The following is a 27,893-nucleotide window of genomic DNA, read 5'->3' on the forward strand; positions in this document are numbered from 1 at the left end:
TAACCAACTTGCCAGGTTGGGAGAAATATAGATTGCAGCAATGCTCATAAGAGTGATTTCTTAAATGCTTGAAATTGACAGTCTCCATTCTGTTCAACACAGAATCATCACTTGACTCTCCTTATTATAGCTTTATCCCATGATTCCTTCTAGGATATGATTTCTTCAAGACGATGGATATATTTACAGTACTCTTGATACTTTCCTGCCTAACCCAGTGTGTGATGAGTTCCAGTTAAATTTTATAATCACTAATAGGGTGGCTGATTTGCTCTTTTTGATCATTTTAACATCATGGTTCCCTCCCTGTTACTAGGCACAGAAGGAAGTAAAGGTATTGGCAATTCAGCAGCTGCACCCAGTTTAATATAATTCAGTTGTTTAGATAGCATTCAGATAAAATTACCCACTGCATCGAGTTGCTGAATTTCATTAATTATGTTCATCAATGCACATTTATGCAAATAAAGCTTTGGGGACCTTCCACATTACTTTTTGCTTGCATGTGGACATGAACCAATCCCAGAAGAGCAAATGCATTAATAATCCTTTTCAACCAGCAAATCTCACCACTCCAACAAACAAAAGACCAAACAAAGCCAAATAAACAACTGGAAAAAAAAAACCACTCAAAACCAAAAATTAATTTTGATAATATTGGTTAATAAAAGCAAAATATCTAGAATTCACTTGTATCATGACAAAAACAAAGAATGAGGGTAGAAGGTTAGGTCGTGGACTCTGGTTAACAGAAAAGCTTTAGAACTGGATTTCCTGTGTTGAAGTTCTTGCTCTACTACTTTGTAAGTATGTGGCTCTGAACATAGTACTTCTCTAAGGCTCCATTCTTTAATCTGTAAAATTGAGGCAACAATAATTGCCAACCCTGGGGACCGATGTGTGGATTAAATTAGGTAACAATAATGCACACAAAGCAACAAAGTGCATGGAACAGAGCACGTACACTAGAGTGATTATTTAAATACCATTTCAGTGCAGAGTTGTTGATAATTGAAGTGATTCTAACCAATCTTGGCTACACTGTCCAAATTCTTAATGAAAAACAAAATTCTAATTCTTTCATTCCGTGTTTCCAAAGACAGCATTTAGAGCACTTGACAATTAAAAAAGATAGCAATACTTTCTTGGATTTATATAGTACTCAAAGCATTTCCACATTTACTTTCTGGGCATATTTGCAGCATAATCTAGAACAGTTCATTAACAGAGGTTATTACCCCCTTTGGCAGGAATAAAGGCTCAGAGAGGTCATCACAGTTCCGTACAGTACCACAGCAGGGATTATGCTCAAGACTTCAGATTTGATCATATCTTACTACCTATATTACCATTCCCTCCCATGATGCTCTATACTCAGCTGATGGCTGATGATAAATTTCCCCAGATTTAGATTCCTGAGAAATCACCATTCCTTTTTCTCATGGCAGTACTTACTGGTCGGGACTGGATTTCTTTGGCATAGAGAGGTTGCAAGAATTCTGAGTCTCCTTCTAGTTTTAGACCTTTGTCTGTGATTCTCAAATTCCCCATTCCATCCTGAAATAGAAGCACAAAGATATCACAGAAAATCCAATTAGCCAATATTTCAAAAAAACCTCAGGCTTTCAAAAATTGAAACAAAGTTACTGCCTTTTTTTTTTTTTTTTTTTGAGAGATGGACTGAGAGGGGGTCCAATAAAATACTGGGAGGTATTGTTCAATGCAATTATGCATATTACCCTCTTTGCTCACTTATTCTCAGAAAATTCTATTCCAAGCAATCTGTAATGCCCCCTAGTCATTTACTAGCACAGATGAAGAGGGCCCTTTTGCTAGGTATTGCAGACAGAATGGAGGCAGGAGGTAAGTGGGAAAATGATAAAAGGATAATTCCCCAGGTTAAAGTACATGGTCCAGTTTCCAAAACTTTGTGCAAAAATTGCAAAGTGGCAGTCTCTTGGTCGAATCCAGTTTTTGGACACAGTGTGTTTTGCTCTCAAAATATTCAAGAGGTCAAATTAGTTACTGACATTTTTACTGATATTCTATTACGGAAATATTAAAATATATACAAAAATAGAAAGGATAAATAGCAAACACCTGTGTACTATCATTTGTCTTCAACAATGATCCATTTATGGCTATTGTTATCTGCTATACCCACCACACCCACCTCCTTTGGTTAAATATAACCATAATACCATCACCACCACCACCATCACAAAAATAATAAAATCATTAATATCATCTAATACCCTGAGTCAATGTTCAAATTTCATTCATTTTTATTTTCTCTCCTTGGATTTCTTCCTTGAATCAAGTTCCCTACTACAACTGGTCGATACATGAAATAGTAGGCCATCTCCTAAAAATCTCCTAAATCAGTCCAGTTCTCTCTCACAGATCCACATACACATCCATCCTTTATTTGATGAGCAGAACATGTCATTTTTCTAACAGCACTGCTCAGCATTTACATGTGGCTGAACATTCCCCTAATTTCATACAACGTGTTCTTCTGTCCCCTATACTTCTTGTAAATTGGTAGTTAGATCAAGAGGCTTGATGACATTTAGGCTCTGTTTTCTGGGAAGAACACATTCCAGGAAATGGAGTATATTACTATTCTATTGCTATCATCACAAATAACCACAAATTCCTTGGCTTAAGACAACGCAAGTGTATTATATCACAAATCTGTATAAGTCTGACCCAGGACTCAAAGGGCGAAAATCAAGGTGCCAGCGGGGCTGCTGCACTCCTTTCTGGAGGCTCAAAGGGAGAACCCATTTCTTGACTTTTTCTAGCTTCCTGAGCCTGCCCACACTTCTGGGCTTGTGGCCTCTGTCATCTTCAAAGTCTACAATGACTGGTTGAAACCACCTCATGTCTAATCACTCTGATGATGAGTCTTCCACCTCTCTCTTCCACTTTTAAAGACCCTGGTAATTTCACCTGGCATACCTGGATAATCCAGGACAATCTCTCCATTTTAAAGTCACCTGATTAGCAACCATAATACTACCCATAACGTTAATTCTCCTTTGCCACATAATGTGATATTTTCAGGGGTTCTAAGATGAGGACATTGACATCTTCGAAGTGGATGGCATTTTTCTGCCTACTACATACTCTATCAAGAGGCATACAATGTCTTCTGCTGTGATGTCATCAGACATTGGTGATCTCTGCCTAGAAGATCTATTATTTCACTAGAGATTTCAAATTGGTGAGAAAATAATTCTATTGTTTCTTAATTTATTAGCTGGGGTATTCTATCAAGAGAAATCACATTTCATCAACTGTGTACCCTAAATTACAGTTTATAAAAACCTGAAAGGTGCATGATTTTTCCTCCTTTATTGATTCTCAAAATATTGGTTACCTAGTATCCTCCAAAGATAACCAATTGTTTTTTTTTTAAGTATCATTTTTTTAGTATCATTACAGACATTTTTTGTTTCATGCCAGTGCAGTTTTTACTGCTACTGAAGTTCTAATTTTCCTACCCTTGCTCAGTGGGAACCTCTTCAAGTTGGCTCCTAAGTCCTTATAATGTGATCCAGCAGTCTTTGATCGCCCTTTTGCTTCTGGTATGACAACATGATCTAGGGTTATTGCGCACATGTCCTGTCCCAGGCCTGGAACCAGCCATTTCTAGTAAAAATGCTTGGTTCAGTTTTGTGGCAACTAGTGTTGAGAGACCACAGACTGATAGCTTTGGGTGCTCATTGCTACTGGATTGACCCTTGTTTCTATGGACAGAGCTGGAAAGAAGTTTTGTATTTTTAAAATAGAATACACCATGAATTCCCATTAGACTTTTTTTTAAAAGATTTATTTATTTATTTATTTATTTGAGAGAGAGAATGAGATAGAGAGCATGAGAGGAGGGAGGTTCAGAGAGAGAAGCAGACTCCCTGCCGAGCAGGGAGCCCGATGCGGGACTCGATCCTGGGACTCCAGGATCATGACCTGAGCCGAAGGCAGTCGCTTAACCAACTGAGCCACCCAGGTACCCTACACTTCCTTTTTTAAAAAGCTTGTATTTATTTCTTTGAGAGAGGGAGAGCACAGAGGGAAGTGAGAAGGAGAAGCAGACTCCCCACTGAGCAGAGAGCCCACTGCGGGGTTCGATCCCAGGAAGGACCCTGAGATTATGACCTGAGCCGAAGGCAGATGCTTAACCGACTGAGCCACCCAGGTGCCCCATCCCATTAAACTTCAAATTGAGGACACGAATGTTTTCATTTAATCTCATGGATCTTACAGTGTTACTACCTTTCTTGCATACCAAAAATCTGTTTTCTCAACACCAAAATGATTACTCATTTGATTTAACCCACAGTACACAGAGCCACTACTATTCTAACATTATGATTAAGAAAAACAATTTAAAATTTATCTTGAAAGAGCTTTAGACCCTCAACTCTATGGTCAACTGATCTTCGACAAAGCAGGAAAGAATGTCCAATGGAAAAAAGACAGTCTCTTCAACAAATGGTGCTGGGAAAATCGGACAGCCATATGCAGAAGAATGAAACTGGACCATTTCCTTACACCACACACAAAAACAGACTCAGATGGTTGAAAGACCTAAATGTGAGAAAAGAGTCCATCAAAATCCTAAAGGAGAACACAGGCAGCAACCTCTTCGACCTCAGCCGCAGCAACTTCTTCCTAGAAACATCGCCAAAATCAAGGGAAGCAAGGGAAAAAATGAACTATTGGGACTTCATCAAGATAAAAAGCTTTTGCAAAGCAAAGGAAACAGTCAACAAAACCAAAAGACAATGGACAGAATGGGAGAAGATATTTGCAAATGACATATCAGATAAAGGGCTAGTACCCAAAATCTATAAAGAACTTCTTAAACTCAACACCCAAAGAACAAATGATCCAATCAAGAAATGGGCAGAAGACATGAACAGACATTTTTCCAAAGAATACATCCAAATGGCCAACAGACACATGAAAAAGTGCTCAACATTGCTTGGCATCAGGGAAATCCAAATCAAAACCTCAATGAGATACCACCTCACACCAGTCAGAATGGGTAAAATTAACAAGTCAGGAAACGACAGATGTTGGCGGGGATGCGGAGAAAGGGGAACCCTCCTACACTGTTGGTGGGAATGCAAGCTGGTGCAGCCACTCTGGAAAACAGTATGGAGGTTCCTCAAAGAGTTGAAAATAGAGGTACCATATGACCCAGCAATTGCATTACTGGGTATTTACCCCAAAGATACAAATATAGTGATCCGAAGGGGTATGTGCACCCCGATGTTTATAGCAGCAGTCCACAATAGCCAAACTATGGAAAGAGCCAAGATGTCCATCGGCAGAAGAATGGATAAAGAAGATGTGGTATATATATACAATGGAATATTATGCAGCCATCAAAAGGAATGAGATCTTGCCATTTGCAATGACGTGGATAGAACTGGAGGGTGTTATGCTGAGCGAAATAAGTCAATCAGAGAAAGACATGAATCATTTGATCTCACTGATGAGGAATTCCTAATCTCAGGAAACAAACTGAGGGTTGCTGGAGGGGAGGTGTGGTTGGGGAGGTGGGGTGGCTGGGTGATAGACATTGGGGAGGGTATGTGCTATGGTGAGCGCTGTGAATTGTGTAAGACTGTTGAATCACAGACCTGTACCTCTGAAACAAATACTACATTATATGTTTTTTTAAAAAAAGAAGATAGTAGGAAGGGAAAAATGAAGGAGAGGAAATCGGAGGGGGAGACGAACCATTAGAGACTATGGGCTCTGAGAAACAAACTGAGGGTTCTAGAGGGGAGGGGGGTAGGGGATGGGTTAGCATCATGATGGGTATTAAAGAGGGCATGTACTGAATGGAGCACTGGGTGTTATACGCAAATAATGAATCACGGAACACTACATCAAAAACTAATGATGTAATGTATGGTGATTAACATAACATAATAAAGTTAAAAAAAATTAAAAAAAAGCTTCAGAGTGTATCCTTCTAGGCAGGTACAGGAAATGAGTGGGTCTCAAAGCCACTTGAACTAATTCCATTCTGTATGGTTATGCCACCAACCTGCTGTCAAGTCAGGTTTAATTGTTTCATTCCTCCCCACCTCTCAATTTTTCATGAGAGCTTTTTTAACATTTAATTTTGTTATAGTTTTGTGAACTATTTAGAAGGCACCAAAGTCAAATCTACAAAACAAGATACATTCAAAGAGGTCTAGCTTCTATCCCTGTCCCTCTACCATGTTTCCTCTTCTCCACATAAGTGTGGGCATGTATCTGTATCAGTCAGGGTTCTCCAGGGAAATAGAAAAGGGTGTGTGTGTGTGTGTGTGTGTGTGTGTGTGTGTGTGTGTGTGTGTGTGTGTGTGTGTGTGTGTTGAGGAACTGGCTTCAGCAACTGTGGAGGCTAATAAGTTTCAAGATCAGCAGTTAGCAAGCTAGAGACCCATCTTAATAAAACAATCACACACACACACATACACACTTTTTACCAATTTATTCCTACATTTACCCAAACACATTGTCAGATAAAAAAAAAAGGCCCAACATACACACAAAGGCAAAACTCCTTAAAAGGTCGTTGACCACTGGAGTTGCAAAGTTGTTTTGCAATGTGTCCTTACCCACACAGACATGGTTCTGGTGTGCAATTTTATGCACTGCACACAATCTTATTTTGGTGTGATCTTGAAGAAATGGGTTTGACGTATAGGCTCTGGGGTGATCCCAAGAAGGAAAATGTTACTATAATTATGTTAAATGTTAAAATATCCTAAAGAGCTAACTTTAAAGTGCTTTAAATGTCTCTTTCTTTTCCATACAGTAACTTTATTCATCACATTGTACACCTGAAATTAACGTAACACTCTGTGTTAACTGGAATTAAAATAAAAACTGTAAAAAAGATAAATAAAAATCTCTTATCATTAAAAAAAATGAAAATTAAAAGATTCGAATGAAAATTCCAGGTTTTCAGCTTCTTGTGAAATGGGAGGCCCTGGGAACTCTGAGCCTGCCTTCTCGCGTGGCCACCATGGGCTGGAGGCGAAAGCTGCTCCCCTCGGCGACTGGATGAACCGTATGCTCTCCAGTTCACCAGTTCCCATCCAGCCTATTTCACGAAATTACATTTCTGCAGACTCCTGAAATCTCTCACTGGAGTTTCCCATTTCTTCTCTCTGGCATTGCCATGTGCTCTATACCTCAATACATGCAGACAGGCACCACACTGGGGGTACTGAATGACCAAGTGGGAAATGGGCACTTTTCCCCATCCCTCCTCCATCACAGCACTTCAGCCTGTGCATGAGAACCGATTTTTCAGGTCAATATTGTCCTTTCAGAGATAGTATGCCATCTGTATATTTCTATTTTTGGTCCTTGTGGGGACAGCTCTGCCAAAAGGGCCCCAGACTGGGCATTCAGACCAGTGTGAGAGGCAGTGGGCTGGAGGGTATGTTCACATAACACTAGCAGCAGGTAGACTCCACAAAAAAAGGAAAAAAGAACAAGCAAATATCCACCCAACCCTTCCCCCACGCCCGCCCCCCAAAGGATATGTCAATGATCTTGTTTTGGATTATTCCTGATGATTTGTGTTAGTTGGAGAGGCAGAACTTTTCATAGAAACACATACTAAATGTTTTCATAGAAACACATCTATAAACTGACGTATCTGGTTTGTTTGTGTGATACACGTTTATAAAATAAGAAGTGCTAAAAATTCTTACATAAGAAGATTATATTTGGGGTAATTAGTAAGCCTATTTCAAATAAAGTATATCTCACTCGCCTCTTATAGTATACAGATCCACTATCCATAACATTTACTGATGGCTTACTAGGTGCTCATTACTATACTCTGTGCTTTTCATCTTCTTAATTGTTACTGAAATCTACCATGTTACTTCTTGAACGTAATCATAACAAAATAATCCTATAAATGTGAAATTATTTGGCTATAGAGTTATCACCATGCCAGTTATGAGATAAAATGAGAAATAAATTAAAATTAAATTTTAATGAGAAAAAAATTAAAATTTAAAAAACTACCTAAAAATTTTATTTTCAAATAACTGAATATGATATAATAGAACATGATGTGGTCCTGTAAAGGAATAAGAACATAGGCAAATGTGCTTAATCCATTATTAATGAAATAATTAATGAAGACATATATATTTTATGCCATTTTAAAAAAGATGTTATTTATTTATTATTTACTTACTTATAGAGCATGAGTGAAGGCAGGGGCGGAGGGACAGGGAGACAGAGAATCTCAAGCAGACTCCACACTGATACGGAATCCTATAATCCCAAGATCATGACCCCAGCCAAAATCAAGAGTTGGATGCCGAATGGACTGAGGCACCCAGACACCTGTTTTTTATGCCATTTTTATATAACTATATGCAAATATTCATACACATGCATACATACAATCATATGTGCACATAAGAAAAATTCTGGGACAAATTTCATGGGGGAAAAATCCTAGAAAGAAATATACTTAAAAGTTAATATTGGAAGTGTTTTATTTTCTTCGTTTTGCTTGTCTGTACTTCATCATTTTCTGTAAGTAGCCATCGTAATTAAAAAACTTGTTATAAAACATAAGTTCTCACTGATTTATTTTAAAAAGCAACATTTGTCAAGAATCTCTGTCCTACACTAAATGCTATATACTATTGTCTCATGTCATCCTCTCAATGATCCTATGAGATAGTCTTTATGTTCCCTATTTCCCAAGTGAGAAAATTTATTGGTGTAACTTGCTCACAATTGCATAGCTAGTTAATGACAGGATCAGGAATCCGAACCCAAGTCTTTCCAATTCAGACTATATGCCCTTACTCGTTATTTTAACCTAATGTACTGCAGTAAAAGCCATCTATGTAAGGTATCTGCTGGGCTTCATAGGGCCACTTTGATTTTTCACTTGCTTGGGGAGGGCACTCAGCGGTGCTAGAGAGGGCCCTCTCTAACCAGGAGAATAATGCCCGCTGTTCTTACGGTCAAACTCCTCTATTCCACCTTTCTGGGGTCCAGAGGTTCTTTATTACAACCCAACTGCTTCCCATGCCACGGAACATAAGCAAAATGAATCCTCTGCTATTTCTGGAAAGCTTACTGTGTAGGTAATTGTGTGCTGCAAGCCGCGGGGAGTCAGAAAAAAAGGCGGCCCTCCCCATCCTGTCCTCTGAGACTGTTTATAACACAGGGGACACACAGGCAGAGAATCGTGAAGGAGAAACCAGAAGGATCAGCGTTTGAGAAACGTTCCTGTAATCCAACAGGCAATGGACTCCTTTACTTAAATACCTTTTTTTTTTTTAATGTTTTTATTTATTTATTCATGGGAGTCAGAGAGAGAGAGAGAGAGGCAGAGGCAGAGGGAGAAGCAGGCTCCCCGCCCAGCAGGGAGCCCGACGCGGGACTCGATCCCAGGACCCCGGGATCATGACCTGAGCCGAAGGCAGACGCCCAACCATCTGAGCCACCCAGGCGCCCTACTTAAATACCTCTTAAGGTAGGGAACTCACCACAAACTTGCCAAATCGCTACCATTTCATTAAGTTATAGGTTCTTCCAGTGCTTGAGAACCATCACCTCATGTTTCCTGTCCCACTCCCCAGGTCTGCCCAACGATATTGGTGGGAAAGGTCTATCCAATAATATGAATTTACGTTAGTGACCTCTATTTCCTAAATATAATACAAAGCAGACTAGAATGGGCGACTACGTACGTTCCCACATTAGAGTCTCCTTTCTGACTCTGGAACAATCAGACTGGATTAGATACACATCAAAACAACTTGAGAATCGCCTTATTTAAAACGATTTTACCTTTAACTGCAGACATAAGAAGCTCTCAGTATTCTTAAGATAGGAGTTTTAGGTCACTTTTAGAGCAAAATTTCCCTCCCAGTAAGATGCAAAAGAGACATTTAGAAGATTTACAGTCATTCCCAAAGTAATTAGGAGGAAATAGACCTTCCCCTCCCTTCCCTGTTCAAATGGTAAAACTTCAGTATTCTTAAAGGCAAGCATAAAAATTCTGGCAGCCAGAAAGCTGGGCTCAAGGGAGCCAGCTCTGTCCAGTCAGTGGTCCTAAAGTCCATAAAGTATACTCAAAACGAAAGTAGGAGGTCAGGATCCCACTGTCATCCCCATGAGGGAAAGGTGTCAGCCCTCCCACACACTGTAGCACACCAGTGCCGACCCATAAGCCTGTCCCATGGAGCTTTCACAAATAGATGAGGGAATCTCTGTATTTTCCCAGTCCAATTTAGAGTGGCCTCCCTGTAAAGTCTTTTGGGGGAGAGAGGGCTGGGGTGGGGTATGGGAGCAGAGGTGGATCAAATTTGGAGAATCTCCCTTTGGGCTAGTCCAAGGATGATGGCATTTGCCCTTTATTTTTTATCTGGTCCACACCGTCTGGCTGGTTGTTTCGAATGGACAGTTTTCGACAAAATGAGTACAGAATAAATAAAGAGGTTTCAGAGTGGCAGGCCAATGGACTGAGATATTAATTTGTTTCTTTCTTCCTATCTCTCACGCTGGCCCCTGGCCCCTTTTCATCACCATTTCAAATAGGTTCCTAGGCTTTGTAATTATGAGGCTTAGAGATTTAGAGAGCAAAGAAGCAGAGGCAGCCTGAAAGCAGTGGGGTTTCTTTTGTAAAAGGTGACTCTCACTGAATGGACAGTGCCAGTGAGTTAGGAAGGGAGGCAAGAAGGAGAGAAGAGGTTTTCCAACCAGGAGGTGGACAAGAGACGCGTGAATCCTGTGAATTCCAGAGACCACTTTCCTGCCAGTGCCCCCAGGAAGGGATTAGGACTTCAGAGGGAAATGGCTGAGGGGCTCCACCTTCCCCAAAGTCTCCCCTCCACAGGAATGGTGGAGAGGTCCCTTTCCTAGACCTAAATGGACCACGTGCTTGGGATCACAGTTCTCTCAGCTATTGCCAATGAAAGACAGTGACTAGCTTTCCACATAAAGTATCATGTCATCTGCGAAATGAGAGAGTTTGACTTCTTCTTTGCCAATTTGAATACCTTTTATTTCTTTTTGTTGTCTGATTGCTGTTGCTAGGACTTCTAGTACTATGTTGAACAACAGTGGAGACAGTGGGCATCCTTGATGTGTTCCTGATCTTACGGGAAAGGCTCTCAGCTTTTCCCCATTGAGGATGATATTTGCTGTGGGTTTTTCATAGATAGATTTTATGAACTTGAGGAATGCTCCCTCTATCCCTATACTCTGAAGAGTTTTAATCAGGAAAGGATGCTGTATTTTGTCAAATGCTTTTTCTGCACCAATTGAGAGGACCATATGGTTCTTCTCTCTCCTCTTATTAATGTGTTCTATCACACTGATTGATCTGTGAATGTTGAACCACACTTGCATCCCGGGGATAAATCCTACTTGGTCATGGTGGATGATCCTTTTAATGTATTGTTGGATCCTATTAGCTAGGATTTTGTTGAGGATTTTGGAAGAGGCAACCCACAGAATGGGAGAAGATATTTGCAAATGACACTACAGATAAAGGGCGGTATCCAAGATCTATAAAGAACTTCTCGAACTCAACACCCAAAAAACAAATAATCAAGTCAAAAAATGGGCAGAAGACATGAAAAGACACTTCTCTGAAGAAGACATACAAATGTCTAACAGACACATGAAAAAATGTTCACCATCATTAGCCATCAGGGAAATTCAAATCAAAACCACACTGAGATACCACCTTACACCAGTTAGAATGGCAAAAATGGACAGGGAAAGAAACAACAAATGTTGGAGAGGTTGTGGAGAAAGGGGAACCCTCTTACACTGTTGGTGGGAATGCAAGCTGGTACAGCCACTTTGGAAAACAGTGTGGACGTGCCTCAAAAAATTAAAAATAGAGCTATCTTATGACCCAGCAATTGCACTACTGGGTATTTACCCAAAGACACAGATGTAGTGAAAAGAAGGGCCATACGCACCCCAATGTTCATAGCAGCAATGTCCGCAATAGCCAAACTGTGGAAAGAGCCGAGATGCCCTTCAACAGATGAATGGATAAAGAAGATGTGGTCCATATATACAATGGAGTATTACTCAGCCATCAGAAAAGATGAATACCCAACTTTTACATCAACATGGATGGGACTGGAGGAGATTATGCTAAGTGAAATAAGTGAAGCAGAGAAAGTCAATTATCATATGGTTTCACTTATTTGTGGAACATAAGGAATAACATGGAGGACATTAGGAGAAGGAAGGGAAAAATGAAGTGGGGGAAATCGGAGGGACAGATGAATCATGAGAGACTATGGACTCTGAGAAACAAAGAGGGTTTAAAGGGGAGGTGGGTGGGGGGATGGGTTAGCCTGGTGATGGGTATTAAGGAGGGCATGTACTACATGGAGCACTGGGTGTTATACGAAAACAATGGATCGTGGAACACTACATCAAAAACTAATGATGTACTGTATGGTGACTAACATAACATAATAAAAAACAAAACAAAACAAAACAAAAAAAGAAAGACAGTGACCAGCGCCCCCAGAGCCCTTCCCACTGGTGCTGGCAAAACACTGGGATGTCCAAAAAAATTCTGAGATGTAAAATGCCCTGCTGGCCTTTTTTGGGGGAGGAGCTGGGAATTAGCAGTATGCTGATTTAAAGAAAGTATTATTTCTTGCTCCTCTGACTTTGCTTCGCATTAGCATCAAACAGGTTTTTAATCCCTTCAGCCTATTTCCAAGCTGGACGTAATGCCAAGTCCTATTTTAGGATGCAAGTTGCGAGCCTATCTCTTGATGGAGAGTTTTAATGGCAGGCATTATTTAGTTTTTTTTTTTTTTTTAAAGATTTTATTTATTTATTTGACAGAGAGAGACACACAGAGAGAGGGAACACAAGCAGGGGGAGTGGGAGAGAGAGAAGCAGGCTCCCACGGAGCAGGGATCCTGATGCGGGGCTAGATCCCAGGATCCTGGTATCATGACTTGAGTCGAAGGCAGATGCTTAATCGACTGAGCCACCCAGGCACCCCTGGCAGGCATTATTTAGTTTTGATCAAAGAATGAACCAATTTTATCTGCAGAGATTGCTTTAGAATGTAAGCTTCATGAGGGGTGGGACTTTTGCTCACTGTAGTCTCAATTCTTAAAACACTGCTTGGCTCACAGTATGTACTCAGCAAGTATTTGTTAAAGGACAGAATTCCTTCATTCTAAATGCTGTGTTTTGAAGAGTACTGAGGGGATTATAAAATGTTAGAACCTAGGCTTATCCCTCGAGCAGATCACAATGTATCAGAACATGCATTCACATGTTGGGTAATACAGTCCCCGGTGGGTGAAAATTGGTGATTGGGGGGGAAGTTGGGAAAAACCTTACTCTTTTATGTATAAAGCAAAAATAACGTCTAGGTATAGCGTGTAAACACAGTTTATCTGTAGTATTAAAATTTCATGAGGGGGTGAGCAATTAGGAAAAAAACTTGTCTAAAAATGCTCTTGGGGGGGCGCCTGGGTGGCTCAGTCGGTTAAGTGACTGCCTTCGGCTCAGGTCATGATCCTGGAGTCCCGGGATCGAGTCCCGTATCGGGCTCCCTGCTCAGCGGGGAGTCTGCTTCTCCCTCTGACCCTCCTCCCTCTCGTGCTCTCTGTCTCTCATTCTCTCTCGCAAATAAATAAATAAAATCTTTAAAAAAAAAATGCTCTTGGGGGAAGGGAGGCAATAAAAAAAGAGGTTGAGAAACACTGCATTAGAGTGTCAGAGATTTTGAGACTGCTCTAGTTTTTTTTCCCTTTAATCTAAAAATGGTCACTTCTGCCAGTCATGTATTGAACCATCTTCTCTGGAGCTCCTCAGCCTGTAAAATATGACAGAACAGAGCAGCATAGGTAAAGAGCAAACTCCTTAATGTAATATTTAACACCATCTTCATCTGACACCTGCAGACTTCTCCACACTTGTGTCTCTCACTCCGGCACAAAACGTGCTAGTGATTTCTCCAAACTCTTTCCCTTACCATGTCTTTGCAAATGTTCTTCCCTTGGCCGGTCATGCTTTTTCTAACCTTTCTGTGCTTCTGTCCAGTCCTTTGGGTGTGGTTAGATATATTTTCTGGGTCTGGGGCACCTGAGGTCTCCTTATACCCTGTGTGCGTCTCTAGTAGAGCATTTATCACATGTACAACAGTGATTCACTTACATTTGTGTTCTTCCTTTCTAGACTTCAAATTCTTTGAGATGAGGAATAGTGTCACTCATGATTCAATCCTCATGGCCCAGTATACTGTAACTTTTTTTTTTTCTTTTTTTAGGATCGGGGGGAAGGGCAGAGGGAGAGGGAGAGAGAGAATCTCAAGCAGGCATGCCCAGTGCAGAGCCCAATATGGGGCTCCATCTCACAACCCGGAGATCATGACCTGAACTGAAATTAAGAGTTGGATGCTTAACCGACTGAGCCACCCAAGCGCCCCACGCTATATCTAAATATGTGACTGCAAGAGCCAAAAAGAAATAGGCTAAACTAGAGATGGTTCAGAAAGCATGCCTTCATACAAATATAAAACAATAACATCACAGCTGTTTTCGTATGCATTAGACAAAGCACTTTACTGACATCATGTCCATTGTTAGCCCATTTCTCCGTTGAGAAAATTATTGCTCCAACATCCCGACCCATCAGCTCCTAAACAAAAGTCCTTCACCACCATGCTCCCTGCGTCACTGCTAAGCTCTAAGTGTGTACCCAGCCCCGTGCTAAATGCCAAGCGAGGAGACATGAAGACGGAGTCTCCCTTCTAGGAGCTCCTAGGCTAATGGGGGAAAAAGAAAAAGAAAACAGAAGTAACACACATGATGGCAAGGATGTGGATAACAGAAACTCTCACACCTCACTAGTGGGAACACAGCGTAGGGCAGAACTTTGCAAGAAGGTTTGACTGTTAAAAAGTTAAACCTAGAGTTACCATATGACCCAGAAATCCCACTCTTAGCTACTTGCCGAAGATAAATAAAAACACATGGTCACCCAAAGACTTGCACGTAAATGTCCACTGGGGTAAAATTCACAATAACCAAAGAGTGGAAATAAATCAAATGTCTAATAACTGACAAGCAGATATAATAGTCTATATCTGTGCAATGGAATACCATTCAGCAATATAAAGGATTAAATGCTGGCACATGCCACAACTTGGATAAACCTCAAAAACATGATGCTGAGTAAAAGCAGCCAGACACGAAAGACCACATACAGTATGACTGTGTTTCTATGTAACGTCTGGTGAGGCAAACTGATGCAGAATGTAGATGAACAGTTGTCTGGGACCGGCAGTGAAAAGGGACTAGAAATAGCCTCAATGAATCTATTGAGGTGACAGAAATGCTCCAAAATTGGACTGTGTTCATAGCTGCATAACTCAGTAAATTTACTAAAAATCATAGAAATGTATATTTAAAAGAGTGAATCTTATAGTATGTAAATTTGACCAGGTTGTTTAAAAAATAAAGGAGTAACAGACATATAATAATGTTCATGGAAACGAGGAATCTAGTTCTGGAGACACATGGTATTACATGCTTTGGAATCCCCCAAATCAGCAGAGAAGCAATTTAGAGATATACGCTAGGAGAAAGAGATAGCAGGTTAGAGAGAGTGCCAGTAAGAGACAACCCTATTATTTGTCTACACCTGGTATGGAGTTACTAAAGATACAGGTTGGCAAGTGTTGGTCATCAAGGACTAAACACAGGGAAGGAGGAAAAGCCCAAAGGAAGACAGAGCTGAATTAAACCCAGAACCTGTTTCTGTGGTCAAGGCAATTACATTGTGGGCTAGGCTCTGGTGGTTGCTAGTGATCTTCTTTATCAGGGAGCATTAAAAATGGGACCATCATCAGTCCTGCATGATTAACACAGCGGCAAGAAAGAGGACCAGATGACCTCTCAGTGTCTAGATCACAGCTTCTGATCGTTTGGGTCAGATGCTATACGGCCTCAACTTCATCCATATTCCTTCTTTTTTTTTTTTTTTCATTTATTTATTTGACAGAGACATAGCGAGAGAGGGAACGCAAGCAGGGGGAGTGGGAGAGGAAGAAGCAGGCTTCCCGCGGAGCAGGGAGCCCGATGCAGGGCTCGACCCCAGGACCCTGAGATCATGACCCGAGCCGAAGGCAGACTCTCAACGGCTGAGCCACTCACATCCTCTTCTTTTACCATTGATATCAATTTATCGAATAGTTTTTTCTTTCTTCTCCTTATTACTGCCAAGTTACCATAAAACTAGAAGTTCATGGATGGATTGTTTAGAACATTGTAAATGTATGTGCGTGTGTGCACATGTGAGAGAGAGAGAGAGAGAGTGAGAGAAAGGGGGGAGGAAAAGAAGAGGGGGAGAAAGAGAGAGGGAGGGAAGAGAGAGGGGTAAGGAGACAGGAGGGGCAAGGGAGAGGGATGGAGGGGGGAGAGAGGGGAGGAGGAAGAGACAGATGGAGAGACAGAGAGAGAGAGAAGAAGAAGAAGGAACAGTAGGAGGGAAGAACAGAGAGAAGCGACAGGGAGAAAGAAGGGGGACATAAGACATACGTAGTTGTCAAATTGCTTTGGTGCCTCAGTGGGTAAGAGTTGTGATTTCTCACATTTTGTAACATCTCATAAAATTTCTTTTAATGATTTATAGATCCAAGGCCATGGTATTTCCTGGTTGCCAGTAGTAATATATGGATGGACATTCTTTGCTGTATACTTTTCCTGGGGGCTCAGGAGCCAAAGGGGGGGTTCCTCCCACACACATACACATAGAGAATAAGGCTAATTCTCTTTATTTTCAAAGTGCTTTATTCCTACTTGTCCTTTAGGGCATACCTACCAGTTTCTTTGGGAAACCTTCCTTGATTCTTTTCAATTCTTTATAAAAAAGCTTTCCTCAGTAACTGGAACACACAAACATAGACAGACACACAGGGCATTTCATTATAGGGCTAAGAGTAGGAGTTCTGCAATCAGAGTGCATGGGTTGTTATTCTACCACTTATTCGTGGCCTTTCTACTTCTCACTCTTCCTTACATAGCCAAGATAATGAGATCTTCTAAATTGAGGATTAAATCAGAGAGATCAGGTGTATAAGCCAGGAGAGGTTAGGTTGTACCATGGTGAAGACAACAAAATTCTCAGCAGTTTCAAACAACAAAGATTCATTTCTCACCCAAGCTGTAAGTCCACAGAGGCGTAACAGTCAAGTCAGCTAGGGACATCAGATGATCGAGCAGCCACGATTTTAAAATTGTGCTGCTCTCTGTCTTTGGGCACATGCAGGATTGTATTTCCCCGCCCACTTATGGTGGTCGGAGCCGTGAGATTTGTTGTAGCTTGTGAAATGTGAACATAAGAACAGCCAGGGCATGCTTGACCATAATCTTTTTTTTTTTTTTTTCTCTCTTTCTCTAGATTGAAAACTTCTAGCAGGCAAGGGCAGTATTTTAGCTGTTGTTTTTTTTTTATCTTAGTCACCTTCTGTAACCCGTACACAGAGCAGATAGACAGTAAATTTTGACTGACTGGATGAAAAGTATTCTGTCAGCCACAGAGAACTGTGACTAGAGCCCTCAAAGGAAGTCAGGTCTGGCTAAAAAGTCAACGAGCCCTCGCTGGGGTACCAGCTACTCAGACCGGTACTGTGCTTGCTGGCCACCCGGGAAAACAGCTAGATCACCATGGGGATTGTTGTATACCTTTAGATAATAATTAAAGAGTATCCTTCAAGAATGTGTGCAAGGAAATGTAAGCATATCTCATGGAACCATAAGGTTGGAGCACTTGGGCGCTGGCCTCGACCCTTCTGTTAGCTTTAAGGCAAACTCAGATAAGCCTAGCCAGTGTGAACCGGTTTCCTCCTACCTCATGATGGTTAGTTGGACAGCATAAACATGACAATCTCCTCCACTTAAAAAAGTCCTGTGTTGGGCGCCTGGGTGGCTCAGATGGTTGGGCGTCTGCCTTTGGCTCAGGTCATGGTCCCAGGGTCCTGGGATCGAGCCCCGCATTGGGCTCCCTGCTCCTTGGGAGCCTGCTTCTCCCTCTGCCTCTGCCTCTCTCTCTCTCTATCTCTCGTGAATAAATAAATAAAATCTTAAAAAAAAAAAAGTCCTGTGTTATGATCCACAGGAAACGGGCCGCTCTCTGGACAACAACACATCACAGCTGTCACCAGGAATTGGTGCCCATGACCCCAAGGAGCCACCACGAGGGCATCTTGTGTGACTCGAAGTTCTGCCAAGGGAACACTTTTGAAACCTCTTACAAATTCCTCCAAACGCACACCCAGATTTGGGGAGGATTTAGGCATGAAATCTACTGCCAGCACATTGTTCTGAAACAGAAACCTGTAAGCAACCTTTAAAAAGAGACTTCAGCGGAGAATTTATCGATTGTTTGAAGGGAAGAAAATGAGAGATGGATCATAAAGTACAAGTTGCTACAGCCCCTGTCCCAGGTGACATATGTGAGCTTACGAATCCTGAGCTATTGCTGATAAAGGAGGGAGACTCATTCATCTCAAGCAGACGCATACAAGGAAAGAAGTGAAATAGGATTAGGCCTATGCCAAATGTTCCGATGAAATTCCTGCCACGGCAACCCCGGAGGCTCGCTGAGCACTTCCCACCGGCAAAGCCCGATTAAGATGCTGGCCTGAGATTAAAATGCACACTGCGAAAATCCCTTCCCAAATAGATTCTTACACCAGGGCATCCACCACGAGGGAGCTACCTGTCATGCCTTCTCTCTGTTTCATTAGGAAAAGTTGTCAGCTGTCCACGACAGTGTCTTTTATGAGACTCCAAGTTACAGCTTCAAAGGACCCAGGACCTTTTTGATACTTGTGAGAAAGGTTCTGAGGAGAAGTTCAGAAAAAAGCAGGCCAGTGCGTGCGCTCCCAGCACTAGAGCTGTCTTACCTATTAATTTGGCCCCTCAGTTCATGTTTTGATGTCCAAATTGGCCTTCCGAAGACTGGCACCACATACACCCTGCATTGTTCAGATGGGTGACCAATTTCCACAATTACCTTCGGCCTTAAACTCACAAGGAAAAGCAGGTGTCCAGAGGCGATGTCTGTTGCTGCTTCCCTTCCTTCACCCCTGAGGCCTGATATTCTTCCCACATTTCATGAATGTATTCTCAAAAGAGTGGCACAACTCAACACAGCACAGGCAATCACTGAAGCCTTGGGAAATCCCATCTGCTCAGAGAACAAGGGCATGCGCTGGTCTCTCTTTCCTGGAGCATTACCCGGCCAGAGCCATGAAGGACTAGGAAGCAGCAGGCAGGGCAGGAAGTGGGGCGGGGGTGAGGAGGGAAGGTAGGGTAGACAGGAGGTTCCAGAAGTTGTCTCTGAGGGGGAGCCCAGATGAAGTGAGGGAGCCAGTCATGGGAAGATCCAAGGCAAGGGGAACCAGTGGGGCCCATTTGGGAATACAAAGAAGGCTAATGTGACTGTAGTGGTGTCACATTTACCTCTCCAGAAGACAGCAGTAGGAGATGAATTCAGACAGGTGGGGAGGGACCAGATCAATAGAGCCTCTTGGAGAAGATGCTATTCGAGAGTCCGATTTTTATTTTATATCCGGTCTACGCCAATGGGATGCATTAAGGAAAGGAATGAAGGGAAGCGATTTACACTTTAATTTAGATAAATTCCAATAAGACTTTCATGAAAGGACTGAACCCAACTTTGATAAATTCACTACCTCAGAATTAATTCCCCAAATAATTTTCTAATAAAGGACTTGCTGATAATAGATTCTGTGATTTTGCTCAACTGAAATGTTTTGGAATTCACTCCCTGCTTCCTTTGTTGTCTAAATTCTGAGAGCACAATAAACATGACCATGGGTTTTGGAATCCAAAAGACCTATTTTGGGGTTCAGATCCCATCACTTACTAGTCATCTGAACTTCCTTGAGCCTTTTACATCTGTGAAATGGGGATCAGGGTATCCCTTTTGAGGACTGAGTGCGTGTGTGTGCATTTGATCTGCTCAGCACCATGCCTGGTACACTGTAAATACTCAACAGCACCCTGTGCTGAACCATCCACCAGCCCATCCCCCACCTCCCGCATCCACCTCCTCCTTCCTTGAAATGACTACCTTCTCTGATCTATGGCAGTCACACTCTGCCACACACAATTTAGCACTCCGTCGATTCGATATGCTCTGAGAGTCTTGTGTAAGAAGAAGGGGAAAGAGGGTCCATGGTGGAGCTGCCAATGTCAAGTGGATGGAGAACGAGGGAGGTAAGGGGCAAGATGAAGCAGCAAAAAGTTTGCCACTGAATTTGAAGAAAGGGAAGGGATTAGCGTTCAGCCTGTGTCTTCCAGCTAGCAAGGAGGGAGGAGAGGGAAGGAGAAGGGGCGTTCTTGGGCTTGCCAGAATTGAAACTGCCTCCCTCTCTGGACAAAACAGTACTTGAATAATTTTAACTGCAAATAGTCAAATCATCAAAAAACAAGAGACTGAAATTGGTTAAAGGGATTCCATTTGCCTCTTACTCCCTTTGAATCACCATGCTGGATATTACCCACATCCCTCCAAACACCTCTGAAGAAGGAATCTTTTAAAGTTTGAATAGCTTCAGAGACTAAGAACGAGGATAATTCTCTGGGCAAGAAGAGTGGATAGCAGAGATTAAAAATCCATAGCAAACGGAATCACAACCATTCTTTAAACCTTGTTTAGGAGAGTAGTTGTGACAGTGAATTTTATATGTCAGTTTGACTGGGCTGGGGGGTGACCAGATATTTAGTTAATCATCATTCCAGGTGTGTCTGTGACAGGGCTTCTGGATGCAATCAACATTTGAATTGCGAGACCAAATAAAGCAGAGTGTTCTCCCTCATGTGGATAGCCTCTTTCAATCAGTTGAGGGCCTGAAGAGAACAAAAAGGCTCACCCCCTCTCAAGGAAGGGGGAATTTCTTCAAATTCGAACTGAAACGTTGGCTCTTCCTGGGTCTCCAGTCTGCTGGCCTTTCGACTAGAACTGAAACATCAGCTTTCCTGGTTCTCAAGCCTTAGGACTCAGATGGGAACCAACTCATTGACTCTCCTGGGTCTACAGCTTGCTGACTGCAACTCTTAGGACTGGTCAGTCTCCATTATTGTGTGAGCCAACTCCTATAATAAATCTCCTTCTATACACACACACAAACACGGACATGTGCACATACAGCCTATCGTTTCTGTTTCTCTGGAGAACACTGACTAATATAGAAGTAGAGAAATTTATCCCTAAATTCAGATTATTGAACTGTCACAACAAAGCAAGTGGAGCATGACTTGGAATTAAAAGAAACTTTCAAAAAGAATTCATCCACGTTATATAATCTCCACCTGCACGACTCATCTCTTAAAGATGTGAGCCACTCTCTCAAAGAGAACATAAGACTTTCTTAGCCGTTGCTTGGGAACAATAGCCACCACTGTCCCTTCTGCGTCCCATGAGAGGGAAACCCCATTATGTGACAGTTATCAGGAGTTCGCAAGCACCAAGCTAGAACTTTTGCATGATCTCCCCCAGAATTGGATGCCAGGCTCCAGATGACTATGTTGTCGGGTGAGAATGAGCTATGTCACAACTACAAAGAGCTCAGGGTAATCTTGACCTTGATGGCAATGGGGCTACCAAAGGTTGCTGAGAAATTAACTACTTAATACAATGTAAACTTGCTGGGCATTGTTTGGTCTGAGTTTTTATTTATGGCAGTCATCTAGAAGTTGGAAGAAGGGTGCTTCTTCTTGATGGTGTGGATTCCACATGCTTATATAAGCAACTTAAGAGATTTGCCTGTAGTTATTAATGGCTCTCTGTATGCTTTGATTATAAGGAAGACATAGTAAGATTCACTTTTTCCTGCATTCTCTTTAACACAAGTGTGTCTGAAAGGTTAGCAAGAAAACTCCCTCTCTCGTACTCAAAATATAGGAAGAAAGATGCATAAGATGAGTAGAAAGAATACAGCATCCCTCAGGCAGGTCACACTTAAAAGGTACAATGGAGGAGATCTAAAGTTAACTGGAAAACGTTCATCTGAGGTACATTTCTGGTTTTTAGGAACCTCAGATACAAGCAATATGGTAAGGACTTCTTACACTTTTAAAACTCTTTATATTAAACAAAAAAAAAAAAAAAAAGAAAGAAAAGAAAAAGAACTTGTTCCCAAAGGTTATGTGGCGGATATTCCTCATTTACTTTACTAGCACTTTCAATTTTGGCTCAAATCCTATTATTCAGGAGATATGAATTGGCCAGTGGGAACATTTCCAGCAACAATATTTCAGAATTAAAATCTAATTTAACCAAGATGACCCTGGAAATTACCAAGCTCAGGTAAAAGGAAACCTTTTAACATAAATGGCCATGTGTTATTCATTCCATCCAGAGGGTGCTGGGAAAACTCTCCAATCATTTTTATTTTATTTTTTTATCATCTAAGCCACCTTTCTCATCATACAATGCCTTGTAATGGGCAAGCTTTTTTTTTTTTTTTTTTTTTTTTAAAGGATATGTTACCATCACTGATGTATGTGTAAGAATGAGACCAGGTCTGGGAAACACAGAAAAGCCATTTTGGAGTGGCTGAATAAGAGGGGAGTATGAATAGTTTGAAAAAAATGCACAGTCTAACAAATAATTGTACCATAAAGATGTCAGCTTAGGGAGTAACTCAATGCTTTCTTCCTTAACTTCAGATTTAAAAAAATATATATTTTTTTATCAGAAAAGTACAGTACAGCAGCTGAATATCAACAGACCTTCATTTACAGGCCAGTTCTAGTCTTTACTACCTGTGTGACCTTGAGCAGGTCACTTGCTATTTTGCCCCTCGGTTTCCTCTTCTATAAAATATAAATACACTGCCTAGGCGGATGGACGTGAGCATTCAACAACATTTAAGTTGCTTGGTATAGAAAGTAGAAAGCTGTGGATGCTTTGTAAATGTTACTTCTTTTCTTTCAGTTAAAAGTAGAAAGAAGTTTGGCCTTAATAAGCTCTGTATTTTTAGGGGGAGGAAAAAGCCTTCTGTTAAGGGCAGAGATTTTTAAGGGCAGGGTTATTTCAGGTTTTCCCTTTCTTTCATAATAACATCATGCACTAGAGAATGAGTTCTTTAGTGGATCCAGACTAAAGCCTGTGGAGTTATTTCCCTTAGGGCCAGGTCTGACATGTGGGTCTCACCAGATTTAGTTTCTATATCCTGGAAAGACCTGGCTTCTGGGATGTCAATTTCAGACTCACGGAAGCATTCACAGAGTTTCTTTCTGTTGCCTTAGACATAAGCTTCAAATCCCGAAACACATAACATCCGGGCCCAGATGGCCATTCTAACTGGCATCAGGTTATCCCCTCTCTCACCTGGATTTAGTTCCAAAGTCAGGGTTATAGTACGATGACACTTACTCGAAGCTCTGCCCCCAAGTTGATAAGGATGTTATTAGAGGTGGCCCAAAGCTCACTGTAATCTCCTGGAGGATGCCAATTTCGCAAACTTGAAAGAGAGACACACTATAATGAACAGCAGGGCTTTACCGAAATTCAGTACCTAGAAACATGCTTGCTGCAGTCATTTCAAAAAACATAAGTAACATCAAACGAGAGGTGTGAAACAAAGTAGTTGGCCTGGTAGATAGAGAAGAAGACTCTCAGTTAGAATGGGGCAAGTGGCTTTTGGCTTCTATCTTGAGGGTCACAGCATACTTTATTCACCAAGCAGCACGGTGCCAAGCTGGCCACAGAGGCTACTGCTCTCAAGAGAGAGGTTACAAAATACGGAAGAAAAGAAAGAACCTAAATTTCCCCTGAGGGTGACTCTATAAATGAAGCTGGGGGACTCCTGGATGTCCCTTTCCTTTTGGCTGGGCACGTGCAAGGACTCAAGGCAGGTAACCTGTGGACAACCCTTGTGAGAGGCAGGAGTCAGTAAGCATTTAAGATGGGCATCCTATGTCAACAGCAATTTGTATCCGTTCCTTCTCCTCAACCTCAGGGTGACTCCCTTTACGGTCAGACATTTAAGATTTGCTGTCCTCTAAAAATGTCACAGTCTGATTCCTGTTAAATATCAAGCACAAAGAAAAGAAAAGAAAGCCTTCTGTCGTAGACAAGCCCAGAATCTTGGGGACTCCAAGCAAAGTCAGAAGAACCTAAGTCTACTGCAGCCACACTGGTCTTCCTGCTTGTCCTCTGAATACATCAAATAGATCCAACCACAAGGCCTTTATGCTCGCTGTTTCCTCGGCCTGGAATGCTCTTCCCCAAGTTCTCTGCACAGCTAGCTTCTTCCTTTACTTTGGGTCTCTGCTCAAACATTATCTCCCTCACGGGGCCTTCCCTTACCATGCTATCTAAAATAGCACCCTCGCTCCAACTATGCCAGTCCACTGCTTAACACCTAACAGAGTTCCTTTTGTTCACGTGGGGATGGTTGGTGTTCCAACCTAGATCATAGCTCCCTGGAGAGAAAGACATTGCTTCGCTTACTGCTGGAACAATACCTAACATATAGTAGGAGGTCAATAAATGATTTTTCAAAGTAAATGTGTTATCCTTGACAAATCACTAAAGCCAAGTCATTTTTTTCCTTTGTAAACTGAAATAACGATATATAACATCATAAAGTTTTGCAAAGGAATTAATATACTTTGAAAAGCTACTCAAGAAACCATAAAATGCACTGAAATCTTAGTCATTTCTATTATCCCCGTTACTGTGAACTAACTCTTCTATCAAAGCACCAGGTAGTGATGGATTTTGAAGCTGTGGCTTAGTTTATAAACTTGTCCAAGAGTGGGTGAGCTCCTTGAAAGTAGTCATCGTATTTCATTGTTTTTTCTTTAGGCCTGACTTAAAGTAGACACAATAAATTCTTGTTGGATAAATAGAGGGATGGAGTAAATAAAATGCCCTAGCAAAGGAAAGGAAGGGGGCCAAATGTCCAGTTTTGACTCATAAAACAGGGAATGAAGGCAACACACTGGATATGGTAATAGACCAGAATCCTAGGGACCCCAGTCCAGAGGTCTAAGCTGAACCACTGGCCCCAAATCAATAAAACTGTCATGATTAATCTAATGTTCATAAACAGGAGGTCAAACCTGAGCCGTGAATCCACTCTGTTAAATGACAACAGATACAAGGCTCTAGGGAGAGACAGGAATTCCTGAACTATGGTCAGGAATATGGTCCGGGCTATGGTCAGCCCCAGGCCAGAAGCTATCAGGAGCGGCATTTCACTAGGATGGAAAGAAATAAGCTGCTCTAACTGGGGTCACCACTGTGTGGTCAGAAATAGCAGTGGGTTCAGCCATGGGAGGGTCTGGGCACCACAGAACTCATGCAGTAAAATGTACATCTCTCTGATCACATTTATGGCTCACATTTCGTGAAATCCACGGTAAATATGGGAGACCCACTCAGGCAAACAACTTATAGTTGGTGATTCTGTTTCATAAAGATAGATTAGATCAGAAATGAACTGAATGTATATTTAGACATAAAACGAAAACATTTCAGAGCAAGAAGAAACCTTGGAGGTCATGGTACCCAAACTTGCCATTTAACAGAAAAAGAAATTGGAGCTCAGGGTCTACAACAACTTGCTCACAGTCACACAAGTAGTTAGGGGCAGGACTGGAACCACGATTTAAGTCTCCTGACTCCTCCTTCAGTGTTCTTTCCACTTTACCATTCCAGTAGTACTGAACCATGACTAAGTCAGTCAGACCCTTTGAAAGTGACCATGGAGCAGAAGGATGCAAAATGTCAAGCAATGAATTAAAATAGGGCCTTTCCCTCACTCCAGAGTTACGTTTGCAGAAACCCAGACATTTAAGTCATCAGGAAGAACATCCCAGACATCTAAAAATCTCAACATTCCTCCAATGATTTAAAACTTATTTTAGAGCCAGAAGGCCCCTTAGCAATTATTAAGTACAATTCCCTAATTTTACAGATGATGAGCTATGCCTTAGAGAGGTTAGTTTCTCAGTAGCATACATCTGGTTAAAATGGCCCAAAGTGTTCATAAAGTGATTCTTACACTATTCTATAAAGATAGTCTCAACTGTCTGGGAATGGGTCCCAGGGATGCTTTGAAAAAAAGTCCTTGTCATTCTCATCAAACCAAATGGACATGCTTGCATAAAATGGTACAGTGGAAGCAAGGACACCTAGCATCTAGAAAAACACTCTGGAGGTGATGCCATTTGCTGTGTAACAACTGAAAAACAATTATACTTTTTGTCTGACGTGTGAAACACACCTAGGTCAAATGTAATTCCCCAAACCAGTATTTAATATGGGTCTCAAGGCACTGAGGGAACTTGCCCAGGGCCTGACGTAGAGCAGACAACTTAATAAATTCTTGTTGGTTGGTTGGTTGGTTGGATGGATGGATGGATGGATGGATGGATGGATGGATAAGTGGGTGAAGAGAGTAAGTAAAAGGCCTATGGCAGAGATAGAAAAGAAAAGGAAATGGGGCCAAGTGTATAGCTTTGATTCATGAAACTTGGAATTAAAATAAAACAGTGGGTGAGGGGGAGAAACACACTAGTTAAGACAGACAAAAGCCCCAAATCAGACACCTTGAACAGTGCCCCCAACAAGCGGTTCAAGCTGAACCCTTAGTTCAAAGGAAGAATTAAGGTCTGTAATATAACAATTGATATGGTGCATGGGAGAGAAGGGGAACAGAGAAAAAAACCTTGCTGGGGTAAATCTAACCCTTGCATTTAGTAAGTGAATAGACTCAGAAAATCACTTTGGACCAGCTTTTTGGAAATCACTTTAACTGGTCTTGGGTTGTAGAATTTTGGACAAGTAAGCAATATTGTCCCAAAATGTTCTGATTTTTTCCCCCTGATATTTGAATATATAAATTGTACCTGGTAATCATAAGACTAAGATTTTGGAACAAAAACCAGTCAGTGGGGTAAATTACTGTGGACTGTTCAGAAGGCCCGATAGGCCAACTGGATGGTGATGACCAGCATGGATGCTCGGACTGAGACGATCCTGGAAGAGCTGGTTCCCATCAAAATTTGAGAGGCCCCCCACAACAAATGTGGGTACAAATGTTAGTAAGACTCCAGGCAAGAACCTGTACTTATTACACAAATTTAGTTGTCACTGAAGGCTTGTAAAACATTACTCAAGATACAAACACCTCTGACCCAAGTTTGTAACAGAAATGCATTTATCCCTTTGCTTAGTGGCGTTAGCTTCCCCCATTCATCCTCCTTTCTGAGATATTCTCCTTCTATTCCCCTGCATATCCCTTCTGCTAGCCCCCCATGCCCAAATCACAGTACTCTTTCAGCCTTTTTGGTCCCACCCTATTTTACTCCTACGAAAATCAAAGGACAGAGAGCAGGCTTCTAGGCCAAGCTCTTCTGCTCACTATAGTATGGCCCTATATGAATGGTTCTCAACCAGCGGTGATTTTGCTCCGCAAGTGAAATTTGGCAATGTCTGGAAACATTTTTGATCATCACAATTGGGGAGGGGGATCCTTAATGAGAGCTAACGGTATCTAGTGGATAGAGGCCAGAGTTGCCACTGAACATCCTGAGATGCGTAGGACAGCCCCCTCACAATAAAGAATTATTCAGTTCAAAACGTCCAAAGTGCTGAGGCTGAGAAACCCTGTCCTAGATGACTCAAATATTGCTAAGTCTCAGTTTTCTAACTGACCAAAAAGATAATAGTTACCTGCTCTTCCTAATTCTCTTGCATGGAGGACAGATCGGTAATGTGCACATAAGCGTTTTGAAAAGTACTTTATAAATGTTACTTTTCTTTTTAGCTCTTGATACTTTCTC

At 41.6% G+C, this 27,893-nt stretch overlaps 1 protein-coding gene across 7 annotated transcripts in view; it reads right to left on the bottom strand.

Moving 5' to 3' along the window:
- Positions 1-27,893, bottom strand: part of SGCD (sarcoglycan delta) — a 954,698-nt gene that overhangs the window by 216,269 nt on the left and 710,536 nt on the right. For all 7 annotated transcript variants that reach the window (XM_064596616.1, XM_064596615.1, XM_045902074.3 and 4 more), the window contains one exon: positions 1,456-1,557. In XM_064596616.1, the coding sequence (XP_064452686.1) occupies positions 1,456-1,557 (102 nt within the window). The remainder of the gene's footprint in view (positions 1-1,455; positions 1,558-27,893) is intronic.

Source organism: Mirounga angustirostris, unplaced genomic scaffold, assembly GCF_029215605.1.
Source record: "Mirounga angustirostris isolate CCGP_5_RB_7025 unplaced genomic scaffold, mMirAng1.0.hap1 SCAF_7, whole genome shotgun sequence".
Taxonomy (NCBI): Eukaryota; Metazoa; Chordata; class Mammalia; order Carnivora; family Phocidae; genus Mirounga; species Mirounga angustirostris.